At 43.1% G+C, this 22,723-nt stretch overlaps 1 protein-coding gene across 1 annotated transcript in view; it reads right to left on the reverse strand.

Annotated features, from left to right (window-relative positions):
* Positions 1-22,723, reverse strand: part of LOC117395615 (thrombospondin-3a) — a 35,757-nt gene that overhangs the window by 3,990 nt on the left and 9,044 nt on the right. Inside the window, exons 8-22 of the mRNA XM_059007442.1 lie at positions 22,349-22,497; positions 21,256-21,396; positions 20,765-20,833; positions 20,397-20,549; positions 19,983-20,093; positions 18,311-18,418; positions 16,086-16,245; positions 12,796-12,914; positions 12,143-12,195; positions 10,309-10,502; positions 10,001-10,179; positions 8,701-8,749; positions 6,418-6,614; positions 5,539-5,711; positions 227-366 (exon numbers count right to left, since the gene is read on the reverse strand). Coding sequence (XP_058863425.1) covers positions 227-366; positions 5,539-5,711; positions 6,418-6,614; positions 8,701-8,749; positions 10,001-10,179; positions 10,309-10,502; positions 12,143-12,195; positions 12,796-12,914; positions 16,086-16,245; positions 18,311-18,418; positions 19,983-20,093; positions 20,397-20,549; positions 20,765-20,833; positions 21,256-21,396; positions 22,349-22,497 — 1,995 coding nt within the window. The remainder of the gene's footprint in view (positions 1-226; positions 367-5,538; positions 5,712-6,417; positions 6,615-8,700; positions 8,750-10,000; positions 10,180-10,308; positions 10,503-12,142; positions 12,196-12,795; positions 12,915-16,085; positions 16,246-18,310; positions 18,419-19,982; positions 20,094-20,396; positions 20,550-20,764; positions 20,834-21,255; positions 21,397-22,348; positions 22,498-22,723) is intronic.

A 22,723-nucleotide genomic window follows, 5' to 3' on the forward strand; every position in this document is an offset into this window, starting at 1 on the left:
CTGAAAAACGTAAACATGAGGGAACTTTGAGATAAACTATATAAATGTTGACTCTATCTCTGATTCTATCCACACCATTTGCTCTTTGTACACTCCATGTGCCTTGAAGTTCTAGCTTAAATGTGCCAAGGTCTATAAGTTACTAAGCCCATCAGTAATATGTGGTCATTCACAATGAAGCAGTGCAGTTTCCTCAGTGGGCAGTATTGCTTTGACAGCCTCTTACCATTGCAGCGATATCGCAGGTTGGACCAGATAATGTTTTCCTGAGAGAAACAGAAGACCCCGAGTCGGCCCCCTCGCATTGTGGTATCTATGACAACGCCAGAGTCTGCAACCAATCCCGAGCCTTCATACAGCTTCATCCTGCCAATGAAACACAGCGTTAGGAGCCTCAACCAGTACACTGACAACGCTTTTGAAACTTCCTGTGCAGCAAACATTAGACTATTTAAAATACTGCAAGTGAACAGGTGATGGTCTAATTCCTGCTGTTAAAATGATTGATCGAACAAGAGAATTCCATAAATCTTGTGCGCACTTGAAGAAATCTGTTTGCAAGCCATAACCTCATACCAGATATCATGACAGCAGTGTGGAGTAGTGGTTAGTGCTCTGGACTCTTGACCGGAGGGTCGTGGGTTCAATCCCAGGTGGAGGACACTGCTGCTGTACCCTTGAGCAAGGTACTTTACCTAGATTGCTCCAGTAAAAACCCAACTGTGAAAATGGGTAATTGTATGTAATAAATAATGTGATATCTATATAATGTATAATGTGATATCTTGTAACAATTGTAAGTCGTCCTGGATAAGGGAGTCTGCTAAGAAATAAATAATAATAATGAAAACACGTATTTGCTACAACATATTTCAGATGTAGGTATTTACTTTGATAGCGACACACGTTTTCACTCAGGACACTGTAGTGCAAATCTACATTGATAATTCCAAAGCATCTCGAGGGTTACAAGTGCAGGAGCTGAGCCGCTGCTGGGATATTTCTGAGTGGAGAATAGCAAGAGAGACTATACTAGCTTACCCTACTTGCAATAAAAGCGCAAGCCATTCACAGTGCTGAAGGAACATTCTGAAGCAGGATTTGCCAGGAAATCCCACCCCCCTCCTCCAAATCACTTTCCCTTTCTATTCAATTCTCTCCCCTCCTCCCTCTCCCACTCTCTGCTCTTAACAGCCACAAATACTCAACGATCACCCCCAAAAAACATAAGAGTAGTAAAGCATAGTGAAAGCATGGTGAAGCACAGAGAGGTATGGTAAATTCTGGTATATAAGAACATAAGAAAGTTTACAAACGAGAGGAGGCCATTCGGCCCATCTTGCTCGTTTGGTTGTTAGTAGCTTATTGATCCCAGAATCTCATCAAGCAGCTTCTTGAAGGATCCCAGAGTGTCAGCCTCAACAACATTACTGGGGAGTTGGTTATAATATGTGCATATTAAAACCATGGGAAAAGCAAAGGGAAAATGCTAAATTAGTTTGGTGAATTGTTATAAGGGAACACCCATGTTGATTAATGCGTGTTCAATTGAGGCTTGAAAATAAGCCATCTACAACTGAACAGGCATTTTGTTTTAATAAATTTGTTTTGCCAAACGGATCATGTTGAGCTTCACAGGGCTTTCTTATAAAATGTTTAGAAGCTACAAAGCTTGTGTTTTCCAGAATTGTTTTGCTTCCTCAGACAGAGTGGACTTATTGAACCCCTACTGCTGCGGGGATGCGGCTGCAGCTACCTTCGGGAATGTAAACAAACTGGTACGCCAACACAGTACAGTGTCAGCATCAGAAGCGAAATCATGTTTGTAAATACAGACAGACAGACAGACAGACAGCCTCCACACACCTCTGGATACTCTCAGTAACTTGTGCTAAAGAAGGTTCTAAGCAAGTTTTGAGCTAAATATGCAAGGCACTGATAACAAAAGTGTTCATTAAAAATCAATGTAGAGGCTTCTATACTGTACAGGGACACACAGAAAAGGTGATGTGATTTTGCTTTTAACTGTAAACTCCATTGTGATTTGTTACTTGGAAAAGAAATATATATATATATTTTTTTATAACTAAATAAAATCTGTTTAGTCTTTGTGCGTATTCTAAAGACACTTCAGGCTAAAGTACAGGGCAAAGCATCCCAGATTAGCCCCCCTCCTCTCGCTCTCTCCCCTCAAACGATGATCTCATTCCATTTCAGGGAAGGGAAAAGGGTCAAAAAATGTAGGAAAGTTGCCAATATGCTAATTGCCTCTCTTTTTTCTACGTCTCTCCAATTCAAATTCAGAACAAGTTTTAAACGTATGAAACAATCATTCGAGATCGTTTTGACAAAGCTGCTCTTGTAAACATGGAAAAGCATATTTCAATAATTTATATATATATATATATATATATATATATATATATATATATATATATATATACACACACACACACACACACAATACCTCCAGCAACCATGGAAACACATACACAAATAACCTGACAAATTCACAGAGACGCACAATTGTTTGTTTTAGCAAATTTGGCATAAAATAGCTTTAAACTGCATTTTGAAAGTTTTTATACTGTTTGCAATCATATATCATTATAAATCATCATGCCATAGTGAAACCAAGGCTAGATCAGCCAGTGTCTTCATTGAAAAGACAGCGCCACAGATACAAAAAAAATCTAGTTTATTTTTGTACAGCTGTACACTAGATGGCACTGTCTCTTCTTTAAAGACTAATCCAGCCTATGGCAGCAACATGAACTGAAGAGCTGCTCCTGAATTCGGTCAAAGCACTCCAACACAGAAAAGAATGAAAGAAAACAGAGTATTTAATTATTTGCAATAAGAACCACTCTGAATGATTGCAAACATCAGAAAAAGATAAAGGGGCAGTAATAGAATATCAAGGCACTAGAGCCCAAACGTTTGTCTGTTTGACTCAATTTCTTCTAGTTTCAATCACACTGATGTAGGCACCAACCAAAACACTTGTCTACCTTAAATTGATAATTATTACGCTGGATAAAATGTGTTTAAATATTAATTTGATTTCTGTTAATATTGGTCAAAATAATATATTTTTGGATGTTCAGTTGAATACATAACTATATTGTAATAAATAAAACTACAGATATTCTGTCAATAATATTAAGTGGTAATATCTATCAATTATACATATCCAAAAAAAACTTCAAACACCATAAAACTATGAAAATAGTTTTTTCGTGTTAACATTTTTATTTCAGAATTTAAACAAGTATTTGAATATTCTTTCATTCTGAACGAACTGGAAAACAAAAGTATAATTCAAACCATATTACAGTAAAATACCCCAGACACGCCATCCCTATCAAAGAAGATTGAAGAGAAAGTAGACAGGTTCTGAAAAATAGTGTTACGACACCTGTTTAAATACAGCGTTACACATCCCCACGTGTTACTACAACTGTTTAAGTAACGTACCTGTAATTTTTCTTTTCCATCCTGACAACTTTTTACACTTATAACTTTAAAGTCTGTTTCAAAGCTCTTTTCAAAATGTCTGCTCTAGTGCACTGATAGGGTCTGGATTATTGACCACATTGTCAAACAGGTAACACAGCAATAACGATCCATGATGTGGTCCAAAATCGCTCTTCCTGCAGTGATTTAAAGGACAGATCTCAAACCCCAGTGCACTAGAGCAGCCATTTTTAAAAGACTTTTGAAACAGATTTTAAAGTTAGAAGTGTAAAAAGTTGTCAGGATGTTAACAATGAAAAGAAAAATGACAGGTACGTTATTTAAACAGTTGTAGCAACACCTGGGGACATGCAACGCTGTATTTTCAAGAACCCTGCAACTCACTCTTTAAACTCTCTGTGCAGTAGAATGGGTGGAATTGATTCCAGACCTCATTGCACTGGTCATTGGTCATTTCAATATTATATGAAAGAATGGTCATGTTTGCATCACATTTCAAGCAGTGTCTGTTTGACTATTTGTCCCAGCACTAGCTGTGGATAATGAGCAGTTTGCCTGAAAGGGTCACATGCTCCTGTTCACTTTTAAAATGACCTTCTCCCCCCTCCCCCTCATTTCAGGGACCCCCCACCCCGTTTCCAGGCAGCCTTATCACCATTTGAATGAAGTCTCTGAGCCGAAACATTCCAGCCAAGGATTTAGGTTGTCATGGCGACCAGGACAATGCCCGGTTGGGGCCCGGACTCTTTTTGAAGTCACTGTAGAGTTTTGAAAAGACCACCTCTCGTTCACTTCCACTGGCTGTTACACACTGCCATCTAGCGAGCACTTTGAGGTACTGCAGCAAGAGAGTCTTCTCACCTGCTTCTGGTACTTCGTTTCCAGTTCTTGTTTTTCATCACATCCTTAAAACGTGTTTAAAAAGTTCAGCAAGGTTCACAGCAATATCTACCAATCAGCTGCTTCCCCTATTGACTGACATGCTTTCAGCCAGTAGCATGACCCAGAAGACACTGCTGGGGTGACCAAGGAAGTGAAGCAGTAACAGACAAGGCAAGCAAACTGAGATCTTCGTGTAGTACCAGATGCATGTTTTAAAATGCAAACGTTTACTATGACTCAGTGGCACTGCGAGCCACCAGCAATGAAGTGAACAAGAGGACAAGAAGGTGAACCTTTTCGATCATGTATTATTATCGGGTGGTAAGCCAGTGGTGGCTGATACGGTAAGGAAGCAGCGGCCAAAAATACTTCTTCAAATAAAATGGAAAAACTTACTAGCCTGTTTCATTTGAGGAAAAGGAAGTCAGGAAAGCTGGTGGATATTTTGTGACATTTTTGTCCAATAAAAATCATCTAGAACAGTAACACTGAACATTTAAATAATTAAAATGAAAAGAACTTCACAGTCAACTAGACAAGCGTGTTCCCTTTTGCATTCTCCAAAAACAAAATTATAAAAAGGCTAAGTGACTTGCTCAGGGTCGCACACAGTGAGTCAGTGGCAGATCCAGGATTTGAACCGGGAACCTTCTGGTGTCGAGCCCTTCTCTTTAACCACTGGACCACACAGCCTGCATACAGTATAGAACCATCGGTATTTATTATTATTTATTTCTTAGCAGACACCCTTATCCAGGGCAACTTACACTTGTTACAAGATATCACATTATTTTTACATACAATTACCCATTTATACAGTTGGGTTTTTGCTGGAGCAATCTAGGTAAAGTACCTTGCTCAAGGGTACAGCAGCAATGTCCCCCACCTGGGATTGAACCCACAACCCTCCGGTCAAGAGTCCAGAGCCCTAACCACTTCTCCACACTGCCGCCCTTAATGTATGCATTCTTAGGTCAGGGACTCTCTATATGCAACCAGCTCCCAAAACTCTTGTATGCTTACAGTATGTGTGGATGCTTGTTTAGATTTGCCCCACGATCCATCAGTGGGTCGCAGTCTGCATATTGGCCATGACTGCTTATTTTAGAGAACTCGCACTCAGCCAGTCCTGGTGACCGCAGCCCAGGACAGCCAAGCGCTCCTCTCTCCCGAGCTTACCGGATGTAGCCGACTTGCGGTCGATGGCTGAGCTGCCAGCGGTAGGAGGTCTGGTCCTGCCAGCCCACGTTTCGAGGGTCTTTCCAGAGCAGGCGGACCTCGTCCGCAGTGTGTCCCGTGTTCCACAGGGCATTTCGGAGGAACTCTCCTGGGCCTGTCTTCGATTTCACTGCCTGGAGAGAGAGAGAGAGAGGGGAGCGGAGAGGAAAGGAGAGGAGACAGGAGAATCAGTCCTGTATGGATCAATGAAAGCTGAACAAATATCACTGAAGCTCAGCTGCAGTTGCGGGAGGATATTTTCCAGACCCGGACACAGGAACAAGAAATCGATAAACTGGGGCACATTGGACCTTGTGTATGTTCTGTGTTTGGAACAACATTGTAACTCACACCAAGAAATGAATAGATATTGTTAGGAAAGCAGAGTGTAAGCAGAGTTCACAAAGTTCAGCTTCACACACACGCAGTTAGGCAAGATATACAAGACAGGCACTCATTAGTGAGAGCGAGATAAGCTACCTGAATCCTCTCCTAATGACAGACCATCTCCGTATCTGAGCTATCTCCCAGAACATCAGGTAAATGATCATTATTTCTGTTTAGAACTAGTTGCCACATTTGTTGTGTCTAACTTTAAATGTTTAAGCTATATGGTGTAACATTTGACTAGTGGAATCAATAACTGGAAACTTACGAACATAGCAATTGATATTGTGTGCACTCTTTACAAACATCAAATGAATTAGTTTCCTTATAGTACCATACACAAAATCATGTATGTATTGCGATAGAAGCCCACACTTATTATATTATATTACATGATGTATTATATCCTGGTTCATGGTTACACTCCTATCGCAGCCCCAGCAGGATCCAGACCTTGAGCTGCAGCCCCGGCTCAGCCACGGCTCTGAAGGGTACAGACTGCCAGTATGTCTGCTCTGTCTGCTTCCACATCACCACGTAGAAGCTGGAGCTGTCCTGGTAGCCGAAGATGAAGCCTGCGTAGTCATCGTCAGTCACCGTATTCACGTGGAAGGTGCCCTCGAAATCCACGCCGTTGAACGCAGTGTACCCTGGGAAATCAAAAGTGCAGGTCAGAGGCTTCCATGCCCTGCTGTACACACAAACCCTTTCGAAATGACAAGAAACTCAATCGGTTCAATGACAAATCCACATTGAAAAAGACTTCTAGTTGAAACGCTTGCCATCGAATTTATTACAGTAATTGTACAAAATAATTCCCGAAACCTTACCCATTTTAGCTACATAGGTCTCAAATGTGCAGTTTTGAAAGAAGCACATGTTATAGTATTTTCATTTTAAAACTGACATCTTGTACTACGCTGGCTTAAAGAAAGATCTCAGTTAGATTGCCTTGCCTTGCAGGAAGTCTCTTTACTGCTTTATTTCCTTGGTCAACCCCTGCACTCTCTTCTGGGTCATGTTACTGGCTGAAACGGTGTCAGTCAATAGGGGAAGCAGCTGACTGGTTAATGATAGGAAAGAAGCCACTAAAAGGGTGGGGACAAATTCCCCCTCCAGATGATCCAGGACGTGCAGACAGTCTAAAAGCATGGCTTGCAGACAGAGGTGTATTTAACCTAGGGCAGTTTCTTTCAAAACTGCACATCTGAGGCCCCTATAATGAATGGATGTGCATGGCAGAGATGTATGGAACTATCCGAGACCCCTATAATGAATGGATGTGCATGGCAGAGATGTATGGAACTATCCGAGACCCCTATAATGAATGGATGTGCATGACAGAGATGTATGGAACTATCCGAGACCCCTATAATGAATGGATGTGCATGGCAGAGATGTATGGAACTATCCGAGACCCCTATAATGAATGGATGTGCATGGCAGAGATGTATGGAACTTTCCGAGACCCTTATAATGAATGGATGTAGATGGCAGAGATGTATGGAACTATCCGAGACCCCTATAATGAATGGATGTGCATGGCAGAGATGTATGGAACTATCCGAGACCCCTATAATGAATGGATGTAGATGGCAGAGATGTATGGAACTATCCGAGACCCCTATAATGAATGGATGTGCATGGCAGAGATGTATGGAACTATCCGAGACCCCTATAACAATGTTAATACTGCACCACGCTTCATAATGTTAATACTGTACCATGCTTCATAATGTTAATACTGTACCATGCTTCATAATGTTAATACTGTACCATGCTTCATAATGTTAATACTGTACCACGCTTCATAATGTTAATACCGCACCACGCTTCATAATGTTAATACTGCACCATGCTTCATAATGTTAATACTGTACCACGCTTCATAATGTTAATACTGTACCATGCTTCATAATGTTGATACCGCACCACGCTTCATAATGTTAATACCGCACCACGCTTCATAATGTTAATACTGTACCATGCTTCATAATGTTAATACTGCACCACGCTTCATAATGTTAATACTGTACCATGCTTCATAATGTTGATACCGCACCACGCTTCATAATGTTAATACTGCACCATGCTTCATAATGTTAATACCGCACCACGCTTCATAATGTTAATACTGCACCATGCTTCATAATGTTAATACTGTACCACGCTTCATAATGTTAATACTGTACCATGCTTCATAATGTTGATACCGCACCACGCTTCATAATGTTAATACTGCACCATGCTTCATAATGTTAATACTGTACCACGCTTCATAATGTTAATACTGCACCATGCTTCATAATGTTAATACTGCACCACGCTTCATAATGTTAATACTGCACCATGCTTCATAATGTTAATACTGTACCATGCTTCATAATGTTAATACTGTACCACGCTTCATAATGTTAATACTGTACCATGCTTCATAATGTTAATACTGTACCACGCTTCATAATGTTAATACTGCACCACGCTTCATAATGTTAATACTGCACCATGCTTCATAATGTTAATACTGTACCATGCTTCATAATGTTAATACTGCACCATGCTTCATAATGTTAATACTGCACCATGCTTCATAATGTTAATACTGCACCATGCTTCATAATGTTAATACTGCACCATGCTTCATAATGTTGATACTGCACCACGCTTCATAATGTTAATACTGTACCACGCCTATAAAAATGCTTGAAAAGAGGCTTTGAAATGTAAAACATTTACCTACGGCCAGTCCAGGGTCACTGTTCATAGTCTGAACAATTTCCATTCCCTAGAAAATCCAAAAATACATTTTAGGAAAATGTGTTTTCATTTTAAAACATGACTACACTAGTTTCACAGTAAAATCTACTCAAGCCCATTACAAGATGCTTCTACCTAGGTCCCCACATGGGCTTTTTACATCATCAATGTGAGACTAAAGGTAAGAGGCTAATTTGATTTTTAGCTTCCCTGTAATGAAAAAAAAACCATCAGACTCCTCGCATCTCGTTAGCAGCAGCAATTAACTCAGCCAGCCCATCACACAACTGTCAGCAAAGAAGCTCACACAGGTATAGAAGGCGAGACTGCTCATCAAATTTCACATTCTCTCACTTTCACATTGATGATGCAAAAAGCCCTTGTGTGCCACTATCTGTCTTGTAATGCTCTTCAGTAGATATTGCTGTGAACCAAGCGGAAACAGAATTAGAAACCTAATAACATGAATGATACATAGGGGAGATACATTTTGTTTTGCATTATTATTATTATTATTATTATTAACTCCACTGCTCCGCTCACTCCACTGGCTCCCGATCACCGCTTGCATCCAGTTCAAGACTCTTGTACTCGCCTACAGATGCCTTGACCAGACTGCACCCAGCTACCTCCAGACCCTCATCTCTCCCTACACCCCCCACTCGACCTCTCCGCTCCGCCTGCACTAGAAGACTAGCTCTACCTCCGCTACGCTCCCCTGCCTCCAGAGCCCACTCCTTCTCCACCCTTGCTCCGCAGTGGTGGAATGACCTTCCTACAGATGTCAGGACTGCCCAGTCCCTGACCACCTTCCGGCGCCTCCTCAAGACTCACCTCTTCAGACAGCACCTGTAGAACTCCTCTTTTCCCTCTGGACACTTTATCACTCTTCCTTAATGCACTTTACTTACTCTTATCTGCTCCCTATTTTACTGCATTTATTCCTGTTCTTTAGAGTACTGTAATCTGTCACAAGTGTTATTTAATCTGTAGTTTTGTATTTAATTATATCCTGATGTAACTATCACTGACACTGTTATCTGCTCCGTTATTGAATCGTATTTTGTCATATACTTGTACTTGCTAGAACTGAAGTCATTGTATTTTATCTTGCTCTTAATTGTATTAATACTTGTACTGTGATTCTTGAAATGTATTTTTGTTTACGACTAAGTCGCCCTGGATAAGGGCGTCTGCTAAGAAATAAATAATAATAATATTAATAATAATTATTATTGAAGTTAACCAGACGGAGGCTGGTTGTCATGGAAACACAGACCTGGTTGAGAACCACCCAATTGGGATCGATCTGGGCATCGCCCTCGGGGTCCAGCACCACTGTCTGATAGGCTCTGAAATCTGTCAGGGTAACCTCGGCGCTTTCAGGACACACATCGTACACATCCATCACTGTGTCATTGTCAAAGTCATTCTCACAGACATCACCAACACCATTACCTAGAAAGAGAGAGAGAGAGAGAGAGAGAGAGGAGAGGAGAGAGTCAGTCAGTCATTCTCACAGACACCACCAACACCGTACAACCATGGGAATGGCTGAGTCGAGAGTTTATTCCATGCTCACTGTACCGTCGGTGTCCTTCTGGTTGGGATTGTGAATGAGGCGACAGTTGTCTGGTCCCTGCGTTCCAAAGTCCGGAATTCCGTCGTTGTCATCGTCATCGTCGCAGTCGTCTCCGATGCCGTCATTATCCGAGTCCAGCTGGGAGCTGTTTGGAATCTCTGGGCAGTTATCCCTCGTGTCCTGGTGTCCGTCTCCATCACTGCGGAGCGGAGCAGACAGGTATGAAACTGCGGCCCTGCGTCAGTCATGTTGGCTCAAGCTGTTCTAGTTTCCTTTACAGCTTTAACCGGTATTATTATAATTAAAGACTTTGAAACAAATATATTATTGCTGTTTTACTGGCTCACTAAAGAAGGACTACCATATTTTTTAGAATTTAAGACACACTATCAATTTTTTGCTTCTCAAAAATAGCCTGCGTCTTAAATTCGAGTACAGTACAGTGATGTGTGTATTAAAAATCGCCAAGACGTGACTATCCGAGTACACAAAACATGTACAACGTCACTGACTGCCGAGAAAAGACGAACAAAGACGTCACTGCCCGATCTCGAATCATCCATGACATACAGGCAGCCATTTTCAAAGAAGAGTCATACTACACAGGAATTCAAAAAGAAGCTTGGACAGATCGGAAATGCTGATCAGATCCCTGCATTTTTCGACATGCCAAGCAATACCACAGTTCAAAAACTGGGAGAAAAACAGGTGTGAGTAATCCCGACTGGAAATGAGAAGCAGCACATAACTGTAATGCTCTGTGTGATAGACGGATGCAAACTGCCTCCATATGAGGTTGTATCTTTGTAAATGCAGATTTATTAGATTTTTAGAAAAAAAATTCTCAAATTGAGGGTGGAAAATTTGGGCTACGTCTTAATTTCGAAGGACTACAGTACTCCCATTTGTGAAGGGGTGTTATCATTGCCCACTAGCAATTGTTTTTATTATCATCACAGCGAAACCACCAGACTTATAGTGCCGGAGGACAACACAGATCTGAATGGCTCCACTGCAGACCCGCAGGCGCCCTATCAGCCACAGGGGTCGCTGGTGCGCGGTGAACCGTGGATTCCCCTGCCGACCTAATCCCTCCCTACCCGGGCGGCGCCGCCCCCTAGGAACCCCCGGTCACGGTCGGCAGTGACATAGCCTGGATCTGAACCTGCGATCTCCAGGCTATAGGGCGCATCCTGCACTCCACACGGAGGGCCTTTACTGGATGCGCCACTCGGGAACCCCCATCTAGAGAGTAGTTTAAAAAGATTCTAAATTATATAGCAGAACTAAAATAATGCAATATAATTAACATTACTTATTTTCAAACTAACATCAACAGCAACATCACAAAGAATATGGGAGCTCACACCAGGCAAATATCTGTAATAATAGTAATCATAATAAATAAATAAATAAATAAATAAATAAATAATAGTTCTCATATGTACCCAATCCTGTTGTGAAACTGTTGTAAAAATGTAAAATGCACTATTTTGGTAATTGTTCTAGGTCTACTAATTGATAGATAGCTAAAATTTATCAGACTTTGATCATGTTCTTTATTGAAGGTAGTAAAATTTGATGGATGCCGATCAACTGTCTAAAATTTCATACCTTTTGTGATTCTCTGTTGAAGGTTACCAAAATTTGATGGGTGCATCTGTAATGTCAAAATATCATACTTTTTCATCTCCACCTTGAGTTGCATAAGCGAGTTAATTGATCATTGAGGGTGGTGTAATCTCTGCCTGACTCTCACACGGGCTGCAAGCTGATTGTGGGTTCTGTGCAGAGGACTCTGTATTGCCTGTTTGCCTGTTGCTGCTGGCTGTTACTCACAGGTCCTGGTTGGTGTCGCACATGTCACCCACGAGATCATTGTCCACGTCCGTCTGAAAGAGACAACATTCCTCCTTAGCAATTAAAAAAAAATATATATATTTCTTAAATTTAGTAGTCGCCAATTGGTTTTTACCCTTCTTCTCCCAATTTGAAATAGCCATTTTTATTATTTTAGGCTCAGTTCCACCTCAGAGCTACAGCGTCGGAGGACAACGCAGCTCTGGGCAGCTTACAGGCAAGCCCTCAGGCACACGGCCAGCCTGCGGGGGTCGCTGGTGAGCGGTGAGCCGAGGACACCCTGGCCGACCTACCCCCTACCCTCCCTCCTCATTCCATTCACATCATGTGATAATGTGACCTTTCAACTCTGCCAGCCCCGCCTACATTTCCACAGAGAGTGGAACAGAGTTAGGAGGTCACATTGTCACATGATGTGAATGGAATGAGGGATACATGCAAAATACAAAACGGATACAAAGCAGAACCATAAAATGTAGTGCAAATATACACGCCCTGTGGCAGTTCCACTAAAGGTAAAACATCTCCCACAGGAAACATTGCATTTTTGCCCGTCACTTGTAAGCCAGTGCTTATGACAGTCTTTACTAAGAAGCCTGGAGGTGTTTAGAGGGGTGCTGAGCCGCTCTCACCTGGGTTGGGTTGCTGATTTCGGGGCAGCTGTCGCAGGCGTCTCCCACCCCATCCCCATCCCGGTCGGTCTGCATGGGGTTCGGTACCTTGGCGCAGTTATCAAGCACGTTGGGGATCCCTGCGGAGAAGAGGGGGTTCAGCAGAACTAAGCACACAAACTGTGGGACCTCAGAAACAGTGAAACAAGACACAAACGGGGATCCCCATTTCCTATTGGGTAGGAACTAGTAGCAAGGAGAACAACAAAAAGTGGGGTCCCCGTTTGCAAAACAACTTCCATTCCCTGGTTCAGCTCAGTCCCTACAAGTACACCGAGTTTCAGGAAGACCCATCTCGTTTACAATATGTTTTGCCACTTCAACAAACAAGTAGGAGAAGAATGTGTTCTATATATCCACTGACATGAAATGGTTTCAGAACAACCAGCAAAGGTTCACAAGAAAGGCTCTCCATCTCCTTTGCTGTGTCCCGTGCTGTCCGTATCGCAGCGTTATATTTTTTAACCAAATTTCTGATTCATTTTTAAATCGCACCTTATGGTTCATAAATCAACTGGGAAATATGTTTTTGAACATTTACGTTTACCAGGGAAGAGATTATTTCCTCTAAACATCGCAGGGTACCCAGGGTCGGTGCTCTGCAAAGCCTAGCACGGCACCCTTACATCAGTCCGGTAATGATTATTCTATTTATTTTTAAAATCAAAAGGTTTTTGATTCAGCTTGTATTGAGCAATCGCTGTGTGCTCCTATATAACCTGGTTTCCATTTTGATCGTACGGACCACGTACAGATTTTAAACTAGATTTCCCATATGGGATTTGGAAATGACTGCTTCATAACTTCAATAACGTCATTATTTTACAATGTAATATGAAACGAACTGTACTGGTTGAAAATTAATGTTTTGGCAAAAGCATTAACATTCCTTTGATATTGCAAATGAGCTTTTTCTTGCTATTTTACAGACGAACACTATAGGGAAAATAACCATTTTAAAGCTTTAGGTTGCGGGGCAGAAGACAGATACTAATCTTAGAATAAGCTAAGCAGACCAAAAAGATAGAGCTTTTTAACTTAAGTAGCACACATTATGGATCACAACTTAACAATCTGTGCCATCAATTGATGGAACTTGTTGGGAGACAAAAATTTATCTCAGGTGAAAAAATAACTATTTACATGACACTATTAAAAAGAACACACTCCCAATGTAATGTACGTTTTGAAAATACAAAAACTTAGCAGAGAGGGTAAGCATGTATTATGAAACATGAAGGCAGCAAGCGACGTCTGTATGCGCAGGAGTTCTTAAAAGGGACTAGGAGCTCTTAAAATAAACAAATCCCCTGGGTCGGATGAGATCCTCCCAATAGTACTCAAAGAAACGAAAGAAGTTATTTATCAATCGCTAACTAAGATCATGCAACAGTCTCTTGACACACGGTTTGTAGAGACAGACTGGAGAATTGCAAACGTAACACCGATCCACAGAAAGGGAGACAAAACCGAACCAGGCACAATTCCGCGAACACCCTCGAATCGGCTGAAGAATCCCTCCAGCAGTGCTTCAGCCACGGTCAGGCAGTGCATAGGCTTCAGGCCACTTAGTAAAGGAGTCGAGGGCTACCAGGACGGATCGGTTCCCCTTGTCTGAGTGGGGGAATGAGCCCAAGATGTCGACCCCAACACTCTCCATGGGTCCACCAATGGGTAGCTGCTAGTCCACCAGCCGTTGTAGGACAGGCCGAAGGTCAGGATCCTCTCCTTTGTTGCCGCCAGTCTTCGGCCCACATTGGCGTGGCGAGCCCCAGCCCGATGCTGGATCTTGAAGTGGAAGGGCTGGAGCTGCTCAATCCAGCGGGTGACGTGCACCTCCAGCTCCTTGAAGGTCAGGAGCCACAGCAGCGCTGCGTGGTCTGTCCGCATGGTGAAGGGAAGGCCACGCGGTAGTGTTGGAAGTGCCAGACTGCCACGACAACCGTTAGTAGCCTCGGTCACAGAACCTTCCCGAACCCGGTTACAGCAGACAGAGAGTCATTACAATATTTTATTAACATTGGTAGTTACTGTCAAAATACCGTAAAATTCCCAAACGTTTAAACTGTTAAACTCTTGTTCTGACTGCAAAAATCGATACCTGCCTAGTGGCTTACTTCTTAAAACATTAAGGATGTCATAAAGCAATTTTTTCTATACATGTCGAACTCCATAATAGATAGAACAAACGTAATTCACTATCGATCACTCCATACCATGCCAAGATATTTCAGTGCGATGCCAGTTACCGTGGTGCTAAATGTCACCAGAGTGGTTTTCCGCACATAATTCAGATTCCTTGCTTTCTGTTCCCACAATAGTGACTCACTTCAATCAGCAGCGTGGATGCAGGAGGCAGCGTGAACTGGAATGATGTGCATTTTAAGAGATTTTTGTAATTGAGTGTTATTAGTCTGATTCCGGTTCCCAAACTATTTAGAAAAACATGTCAGTATGTCAATGTGCGAGGGGGGGTCTTACATACATATAAACAAGCACCAGTGCTACAGATCTACGTCTGCATAAAAGCCATTAGAAAGACCACAGCAATCACAGAGCAAAAAATAAGTCAAACTAAACTCATCACAGCCGCGATCGGTCAGTTGTCCAAAACAAGGACAACAAAACGCAAATATAGTCTAGTTGCATGTTTAACTGTGAACGGGTCCATTATCGTTATCAAATGTATTTGACAGAAATGTAAACTATTTGATCATTTTAATGATTTTATGTTTTGAATAATCAGTTTTATTAAACATAATTAGTTCTCATTGGAACCGGATCCTTGATATTTGTATCGTTGGTTCCAAAGCAGAAACCAGGTACCCGGTTTCAAAGGAACCGGTTCGCACATCTCTAGGGCTTAGGTTGGCAGGGCAATCCACGGTTCACCGCGCACCAGCGACCCCTGTGGCTGATAGGGTGCCTGCGGTTCTGCAGCGGAGCCATTCAGATCTGTGTTGTCCTCCGGCACTGTAGGTCTGGTGGCTTCGCTGTGGATCCGCAGTGCAAAAAATGACGGCTTGGCAGGAACACGGTTTCGGAGGACGCGTGTTTCAGCCTCCGTTTCCCGAGTCGCCGGGGGGTTGCAGCGGTGAACCGGGATAAAAATAATAATTAGGCATTCCAAATTGGGGAGAAAACCAGGGTAAAAAAACCATTGGTGATGACTAAATAAAATAAAATTAAATAAATAAATAAATAAATAATCTATGCGCTAGCCAGTGGTCCTCTTCTCCACAGCAGCTCACCGTCCCCGTCGATGTCGTTGTCACACGCGTCCCCCTGGCCGCTGCTGTCCGTGTCTCTCTGGTCGATGTTGGGGACGTTGGGACAGTTGTCACACGCGTCTCCGAACGAGTCCGTGTCGGAGTTCTGCTGGTCCTTGTTGGGAACCAGGCGGCAGTTATCCTATGAGGGCAGGACAAGCACATTCCCAAAGTGAAGACACTGCAGTGTCTGTGAAGCATGCAGTGCAGTCAACTCTAAACATGCGCCATTAACCTGACTGCTGACTCTACCGGGACTACAGTAAATAGAAGAACATTTAATTAAATAGAATCAAATTAGATTAAATTAAATACCATCAAATAGAAATATGAACAGAGAGACAAAGAACAGAGAGACAGACACACAGGTGAGAACAAACAAACAGAGAGGCAGACACACAGGTGAGAACAGAGAGACACACACAGACAGACAGAACAGAGATACACACACAAACCTGCAAACAGGCAGACACACTGTGAGACTGGTATAAGCAAGCAGGACAGACAGACAGATGAGACAGAGACCGTCATAGTTCCTCCCTCCCTCCCTACCCTGTCCTGCCCGAGGTAGTGTGATTAATATTGTTCCCTCTCTCTCTCTCTCTCTCTCTCTCTCAGGAATGCACCGATATCGATGAGTGTAACAACGGAGCCTGCGTCGCAAACTCTGTCTGCTACAACACTGTGGTGAGAACTGCACTACCCTGCGTATAGTAATACACAGAGCACTGAAATGTGTTAAATAGAAAAAAAACATGTTCCACAATTAATTTAAAAAAGCTCTAAATAAGGTAGTCTTTCTGAATGTCTGAATGCCTGTGACTCTCAGTCCAGTACACAGAGTTATACAGTTTGACTTTCTGAATGTCTGAATGCCTGTGACTCTCAGTCCAGTACACAGAGTTGTACAGTTTGACTTTCTGAATGCCTGAATGCCTGTGACTCTCAGTCTAGTACACAGAGTTGTACAGTTTGACTTTCTGAATGTCTGAATGCCTGTGACTCTCAGTCCAGTACACAGAGTTGTACAGTTTGACTTTCTGAATGTCTGAATGCCTGTGAGTCTCAGTCCAGTACACAGAGTTGTACAGTTTGACTTTCTGAATGCCTGTGACTCTCAGTCTAGTACACAGAGTTGTACAGTTTGACTTTCTGAATGCCTGAATGCCTGTGACTCTCAGTCTAGTACACAGAGTTGTACAGTTTGACTTTCTGAATGCCTGAATGCCTGTGACTCTCAGTCCAGTACACAGAGTTGTACAGTTTGACGTTCTGAATGCCTGAATGCCTGTGAGTCTCAGTCTAGTACACAGAGTTGTACAGTTTGACTTTCTGAATGCCTGAATGCCTGTGACTCTCAGTCTAGTACACAGAGTTGTACAGTTTGACTTTCTGAATGTCTGAATGCCTGTGACTCTCAGTCCAGTACACAGAGTTGTACAGTTTGACTTTCTGAATGTCTGAATGCCTGTGACTCTCAGTCTAGTACACAGAGTTGTAGTTTGACTTTCTGAATGCCTGAATGCCTGTGACTCTCAGTCTAGTACACAGAGTTGTACAGTTTGACTTTCTGAATGTCTGAATGCCTGTGACTCTCAGTCCAGTACACAGAGTTGTACAGTTTGACTTTCTGAATGTCTGAATGCCTGTGACTCTCAGTCTAGTACACAGAGTTGTAGTTTGACTTTCTGAATGTCTGAATGCCTGTGACTCTCAGTCTAGTACACAGAGTTGTACAGTTTGACTTTCTGAATGCCTGAATGCCTGTGACTCTCAGTCTAGTACACAGAGTTGTACAGTTTGACTTTCTGAATGTCTGAATGCCTGTGACTCTCAGTCCAGTACACAGAGTTGTACAGTTTGACTTTCTGAATGTCTGAATGCCTGTGACTCTCAGTCTAGTACACAGAGCTGTAGTTTGACTTTCTGAATGTCTGAATGCCTGTGACTCTCAGTCTAGTACACAGAGTTGTAGTTTGACTTTCTGAATGTCTGAATGCCTGTGACTCTCAGTCTAGTACACAGAGTTGTACAGTTTGACTTTCTGAATGCCTGAATGCCTGTGACTCTCAGTCTAGTACACAGAGTTGTAGTTTGACTTTCTGAATGTCTGAATGCCTGTGACTCTCAGTCTAGTACACAGAGTTGTACAGTTTGACTTTCTGAATGCCTGTGAGTCTCAGTCCAGCACATAGGGAGTCGCTCACTTCAACGTTTTTGATGCCGTCCCCGTCTGCATCCTCGTCGCACTGGTCCCCGATCCCGTCGTTGTCCGCGTCCTCCTGCCCTGAGTTGGGTGTGTAACGGCAGTTATCCTGCGGGGCAAAGAGAGAGACCCGGGTTATGCACTGAAGGAGTGGAAGAACAGAGTTCGAAATTATATTAAAGAGTTTTCATTAGAGCAAGAAGATAGTTGACTGTTTAACAATGCCAATATACGGTATATTTTCAAAACCAGGTAGGTAATATCAAATGTAATACTGTGTGTTTATTTATAAGCCTGTGCGAAGATGCTATGAGCTGCTCTTCAGTTCTAGTTTAATTCGATATACTGCATGTATCAGACAGTGTCTTTATTAGAGACAGTTAAAGTTAAATGTATAATTCAGATTTTAGTGATATGCCATACTTGATACTGTACTTTACAGAACACTGATTCTATCCATGTAACTGTTTAAATGTAGTTGCAGTATATTGATAGGAGTGGAGGAATTGGATATTAATATAAAATGATTTGAGTAACGCAATAAGAAGCAATCTGGATGGTTGCAAACATCAGAAAAAGGTAAAGGGGCCGTGTCCCAGGGAGACTCTGTCTCTGGTTGTTGGGTGCATGTGTGCCTTTATGGAAGCAGCTGGGACGCGCAGCAGGAGACGCGTTGCTAAGCAACTAATTGAGCAGGTAGACTCGCCCGATGTGGAGCGGATCGGGAGGTCCTGATTGGCTGGGGGGCGTGCCCAGGGAGCCTGCGCACACAGCTCGAGGATAATGCATGGTCATAGCCATACAGACGGGCGCTGAGAGAAAGCTTGCTGTGTTGACATGGAGGAGGAGAGCATCCACTCCATGGAGAGAACTACTACAGGAAACCCTTCCACTGCAAGACGCTGCTTGTGAAAGCACTGCCCCAGAGGCCGTTTGAAGAGGCTGGGGTCGCCGCGATGATGGCGGGACTCCGGGAGCCCAGAAATAGATCAGTTTAGAGGATGAGGATTCCAAACACTATAGAGAGGGTTTGCGAAATATAGCAGGTTCCTGGAGTGGGACGTTCCATTTTAGTGAGACTAGCGCTCACCATTTGTGTGGCAAACTTTTCATTTTTGGTTTGTTGTCTTTTCTTTTAAATCTGACCCTAGGGCTACCATTGCTGATACCCTAGTGGCAGCACTGCTCTGTGTCCGCCTCATTAGTGTGGAGTAGTGGTTAGGGCACTGGACTCTTGTCCGGAGGGTCGTGGGTTCAATCCCAGGTGAGGGACACTGCTGCTGTACCCTTGAGCAAGGTATTTTACCTAGATTGCTCCAGTAAAAACCCAACTGTATAAATGGGTAATTGTATGTAAAAATAATGTGATATCTTGTAACAATTGTAAATCGCCCTGGATAAGGGTGTCTTAAGAAATAAATAATGCATTTACCATAGTTTGCCATTTTGTTGTAGATTCTTTACCATATCTCTGGGCTTTACAATGCTTGCTGTGCTTTACCATGCTTTCAATGTGCTTTATTACACTCGCTTGTACCATTAAAAACTTTTAGAAGGGTTCTCCCTTACTGTGGGGAAAAACAAACAGGGTTAAACGGAGCTGAGCTGAGCAGATTCCCTCCCTGGGAACACAGCGATCTCTGAGGAGGCGTGTCTGCTCCTTCTGGGCTCACCTGCCGGCAGTGCTTGTGGTTGTCTATACAGGGCTGGGCATCGTCAGGATAGCCATCGATGTCAGTGTCAGGACCACACGTGTGTCCGTTACCTGCATAGCCCACGTTGCACTGCGAGAGGGGATGAGGAGAGAGGGAGAGCGACAGAGAAAAGCAAGTTATATACTGCATATCCAAACTAGAACACAACTGCTACTGTTGAGTGCCTTTGAAGACAAGTGCTGTCATTTCACTGTCTTTAGAAATACTAAAAGAAGCATTTCAACTAGAAGTCTTTCTCAGTGTCTGAAGAATTTACAAGTGCTAAAATAAACGTTTGTCATTGTTTAATAGAATATATATCAACATAATCAGATTGTGTATCACAGCAGTATGTAATGTGGGGTCTCGGAGTGGAGTGGGGGTCTCGCTCACCGCACACAACGCCTCCCCGTTCCTTTGCATCACGCAGTGGGCGTTCACATCGCAGGGGTCAAAGGTCAGGCTGCTGCAGGACTTCTGCGGGAGGCAGCCCCCCATCTGATTGCCAACAAAGCCAGGCAGACACTGACCACACTTATACGAGCCCTGAGAGAGGGGAGAGGTGCAGAGGAGGAGAGAGGGAGAGGAGTGTAAAGAGGGAGAGAGTGTCAGTGTGACGTGTCTGGTTTGCAGTGATCTCTGTATTACTGTGCACAGGGAAGTGATCTCTGTATTACTGTGTACAGTTCAGTGCTCTCTGTATTACTGTGTGCACTGCAGTGCTCTGTGTATTACTGTGCGCATGGCAGTGCATTTCTCACCACAGTGTTGTAGCAGACAGAGTTTGGGACGCAGGCTCCATTGTTACACTCGTCGATATCCGCGCATTCCTGAGAGAGGGAGAGGGAGAGAGAGAGAGAGAGAGAGAGAGAGAGAGAGAGAGAGAGAGAGAGAGAGAGAGAGAGAGAGAGAGAGAGAGAGAGAGAGAGAGAGAGAGAGAGAGAGAGAGAGAGAGAGAGAGAGAGAGAGAGAACAATATTAATCACACTATCTCGGGCAGGACAGGGTAGGGAGGGAGGGAAGAACTACGACCGCTCAGTCTGTCTGTCTGTCCTGCTTGCTTATACCAGTCTCCCAGTGTGTCTGCCTGTCTGCAGGTTTGTGTGTGTCTCTCTGTTCTGTCTGTCTGTGTGTGTCTCTCTGTTCTCACCTGTGTGTCTGCCTCTCTGTTCTTTGTCTCTCTGTTCTGTCTGTGTTTTTTGTTCTGTCTGTCTCTCTGTCCTCACCTGTGTGTCTGTCTCTCTGTCCTCACCTGCTTGTGTGTCTTGGCAAACTGCACTCCCACTCCACTCAGTTCTGGTCCCCAGTACCCAGGTGGACAGGCCTCACAGCGGAAGCCAGTGGCCATGTTGACACAGCGAGACCCGGGGAAGCAGGGCTGGGCAAGAGAGCACTGCGGAGAGGAGGAGAGAGAGAGAGAGAGAGAGAGAGAGAGAGAGAGAGAGAGAGAGAGAGAGAGAGAGAGAGAGAGAGAGAGAGAGAGCGAAGACTGGGTTACAACCTAACATATACAAGATACACCCTGAAGAATCACAGAGAACTGCAGGAGAGATGAATAACCTGGATGAGTCCCTGAAGGGTCACGTTTAAGACAGAATTAAACAGCTGAATTCAGAGAATCACTTTCCTAGAAGCTTAGCAGCCTAGTCTGGAAAATTCAAAAATGAGATTTAAAAAAAAAAAATAATAATAATAATAATAATTCAGGACCACCGTGTATGAAAAAGCTATTTATTCAAGGCTAGATCTCTCAAACCTTGTTTTATTAAATTTGTCTTTTAAATGCCTTCATATTTTAGTTTGCACTATAGCCTCAGAAGTCCTTGATAACGGTATATATACACAGCAACCGTCCATAGCAACGGTACATATACATAGCAACCGTCCATAGCAACGGTACATATACATAGCAACCGTCCATAGCAACGGTACACATACATAGCAACAGCTCTGACCAATGACGCGCTCACACCACGGCGCAGAAAGAAAAAGATATTGCATAATTCAGTTTTCCTCAACTTTCTTAATACAAGCTTCAAATTCTAAATAAAAAAAGACGCTAAAAAGGTTATAGAAAAAAACATCTATTCAGCAGTATCTCCACTGTGAAAGACTGAGAGAAACACAAGCCTCCAGACCCGAACGTCTCTCCGACAGGGGTTTCATAAGACGTGTGTAGGCTGGATATTCAGGGTTCTGTGTCCTCTCGTGTTGATGTAGTGAACTCCTGGGGACAATACCACCCTCAGTCCTTAGCTTTGTGTATAACCCCCTGTCAGACACATACCCCCTCTCTCCAACTCCAGTCCAGGTTTCTGTGTTTGCTATGCAGTGCGGTCCTGTACCTCGTCAATGTCTTTGCAGTGTGTTCCATTTCCCATCATGCCCTCTGGACAGGCTCCGCAGCGGTACCCGGGGTATTCGTACGTCTCCATGCAGGGGACCCCCTGGAAACAAGGGCTGGGGGTGCAGCGGGATCGCGACTCGTGGAAACCTGGGGAGAGGGGGGACAAGACCCTGCTTTACCAAGTCCATAGTTAAATAGTTTTTAATATATCTTTTTTTTTCAGTTTTGGTAAATATCATGTCAATTCTATTTTTTTTTAAATATTTTTTTTAATAGGTTTCCTGTCTAAATGTAATACGTGAAAAAAAACTAATTCTTTTTGCGATTGCTATACTATTCTGTCAGATTAGCATTTTTTCTACCCTTATTTCGG

Source organism: Acipenser ruthenus, chromosome 35 (genome assembly GCF_902713425.1).
Source record: "Acipenser ruthenus chromosome 35, fAciRut3.2 maternal haplotype, whole genome shotgun sequence".
Taxonomy (NCBI): domain Eukaryota; kingdom Metazoa; phylum Chordata; class Actinopteri; order Acipenseriformes; family Acipenseridae; genus Acipenser; species Acipenser ruthenus.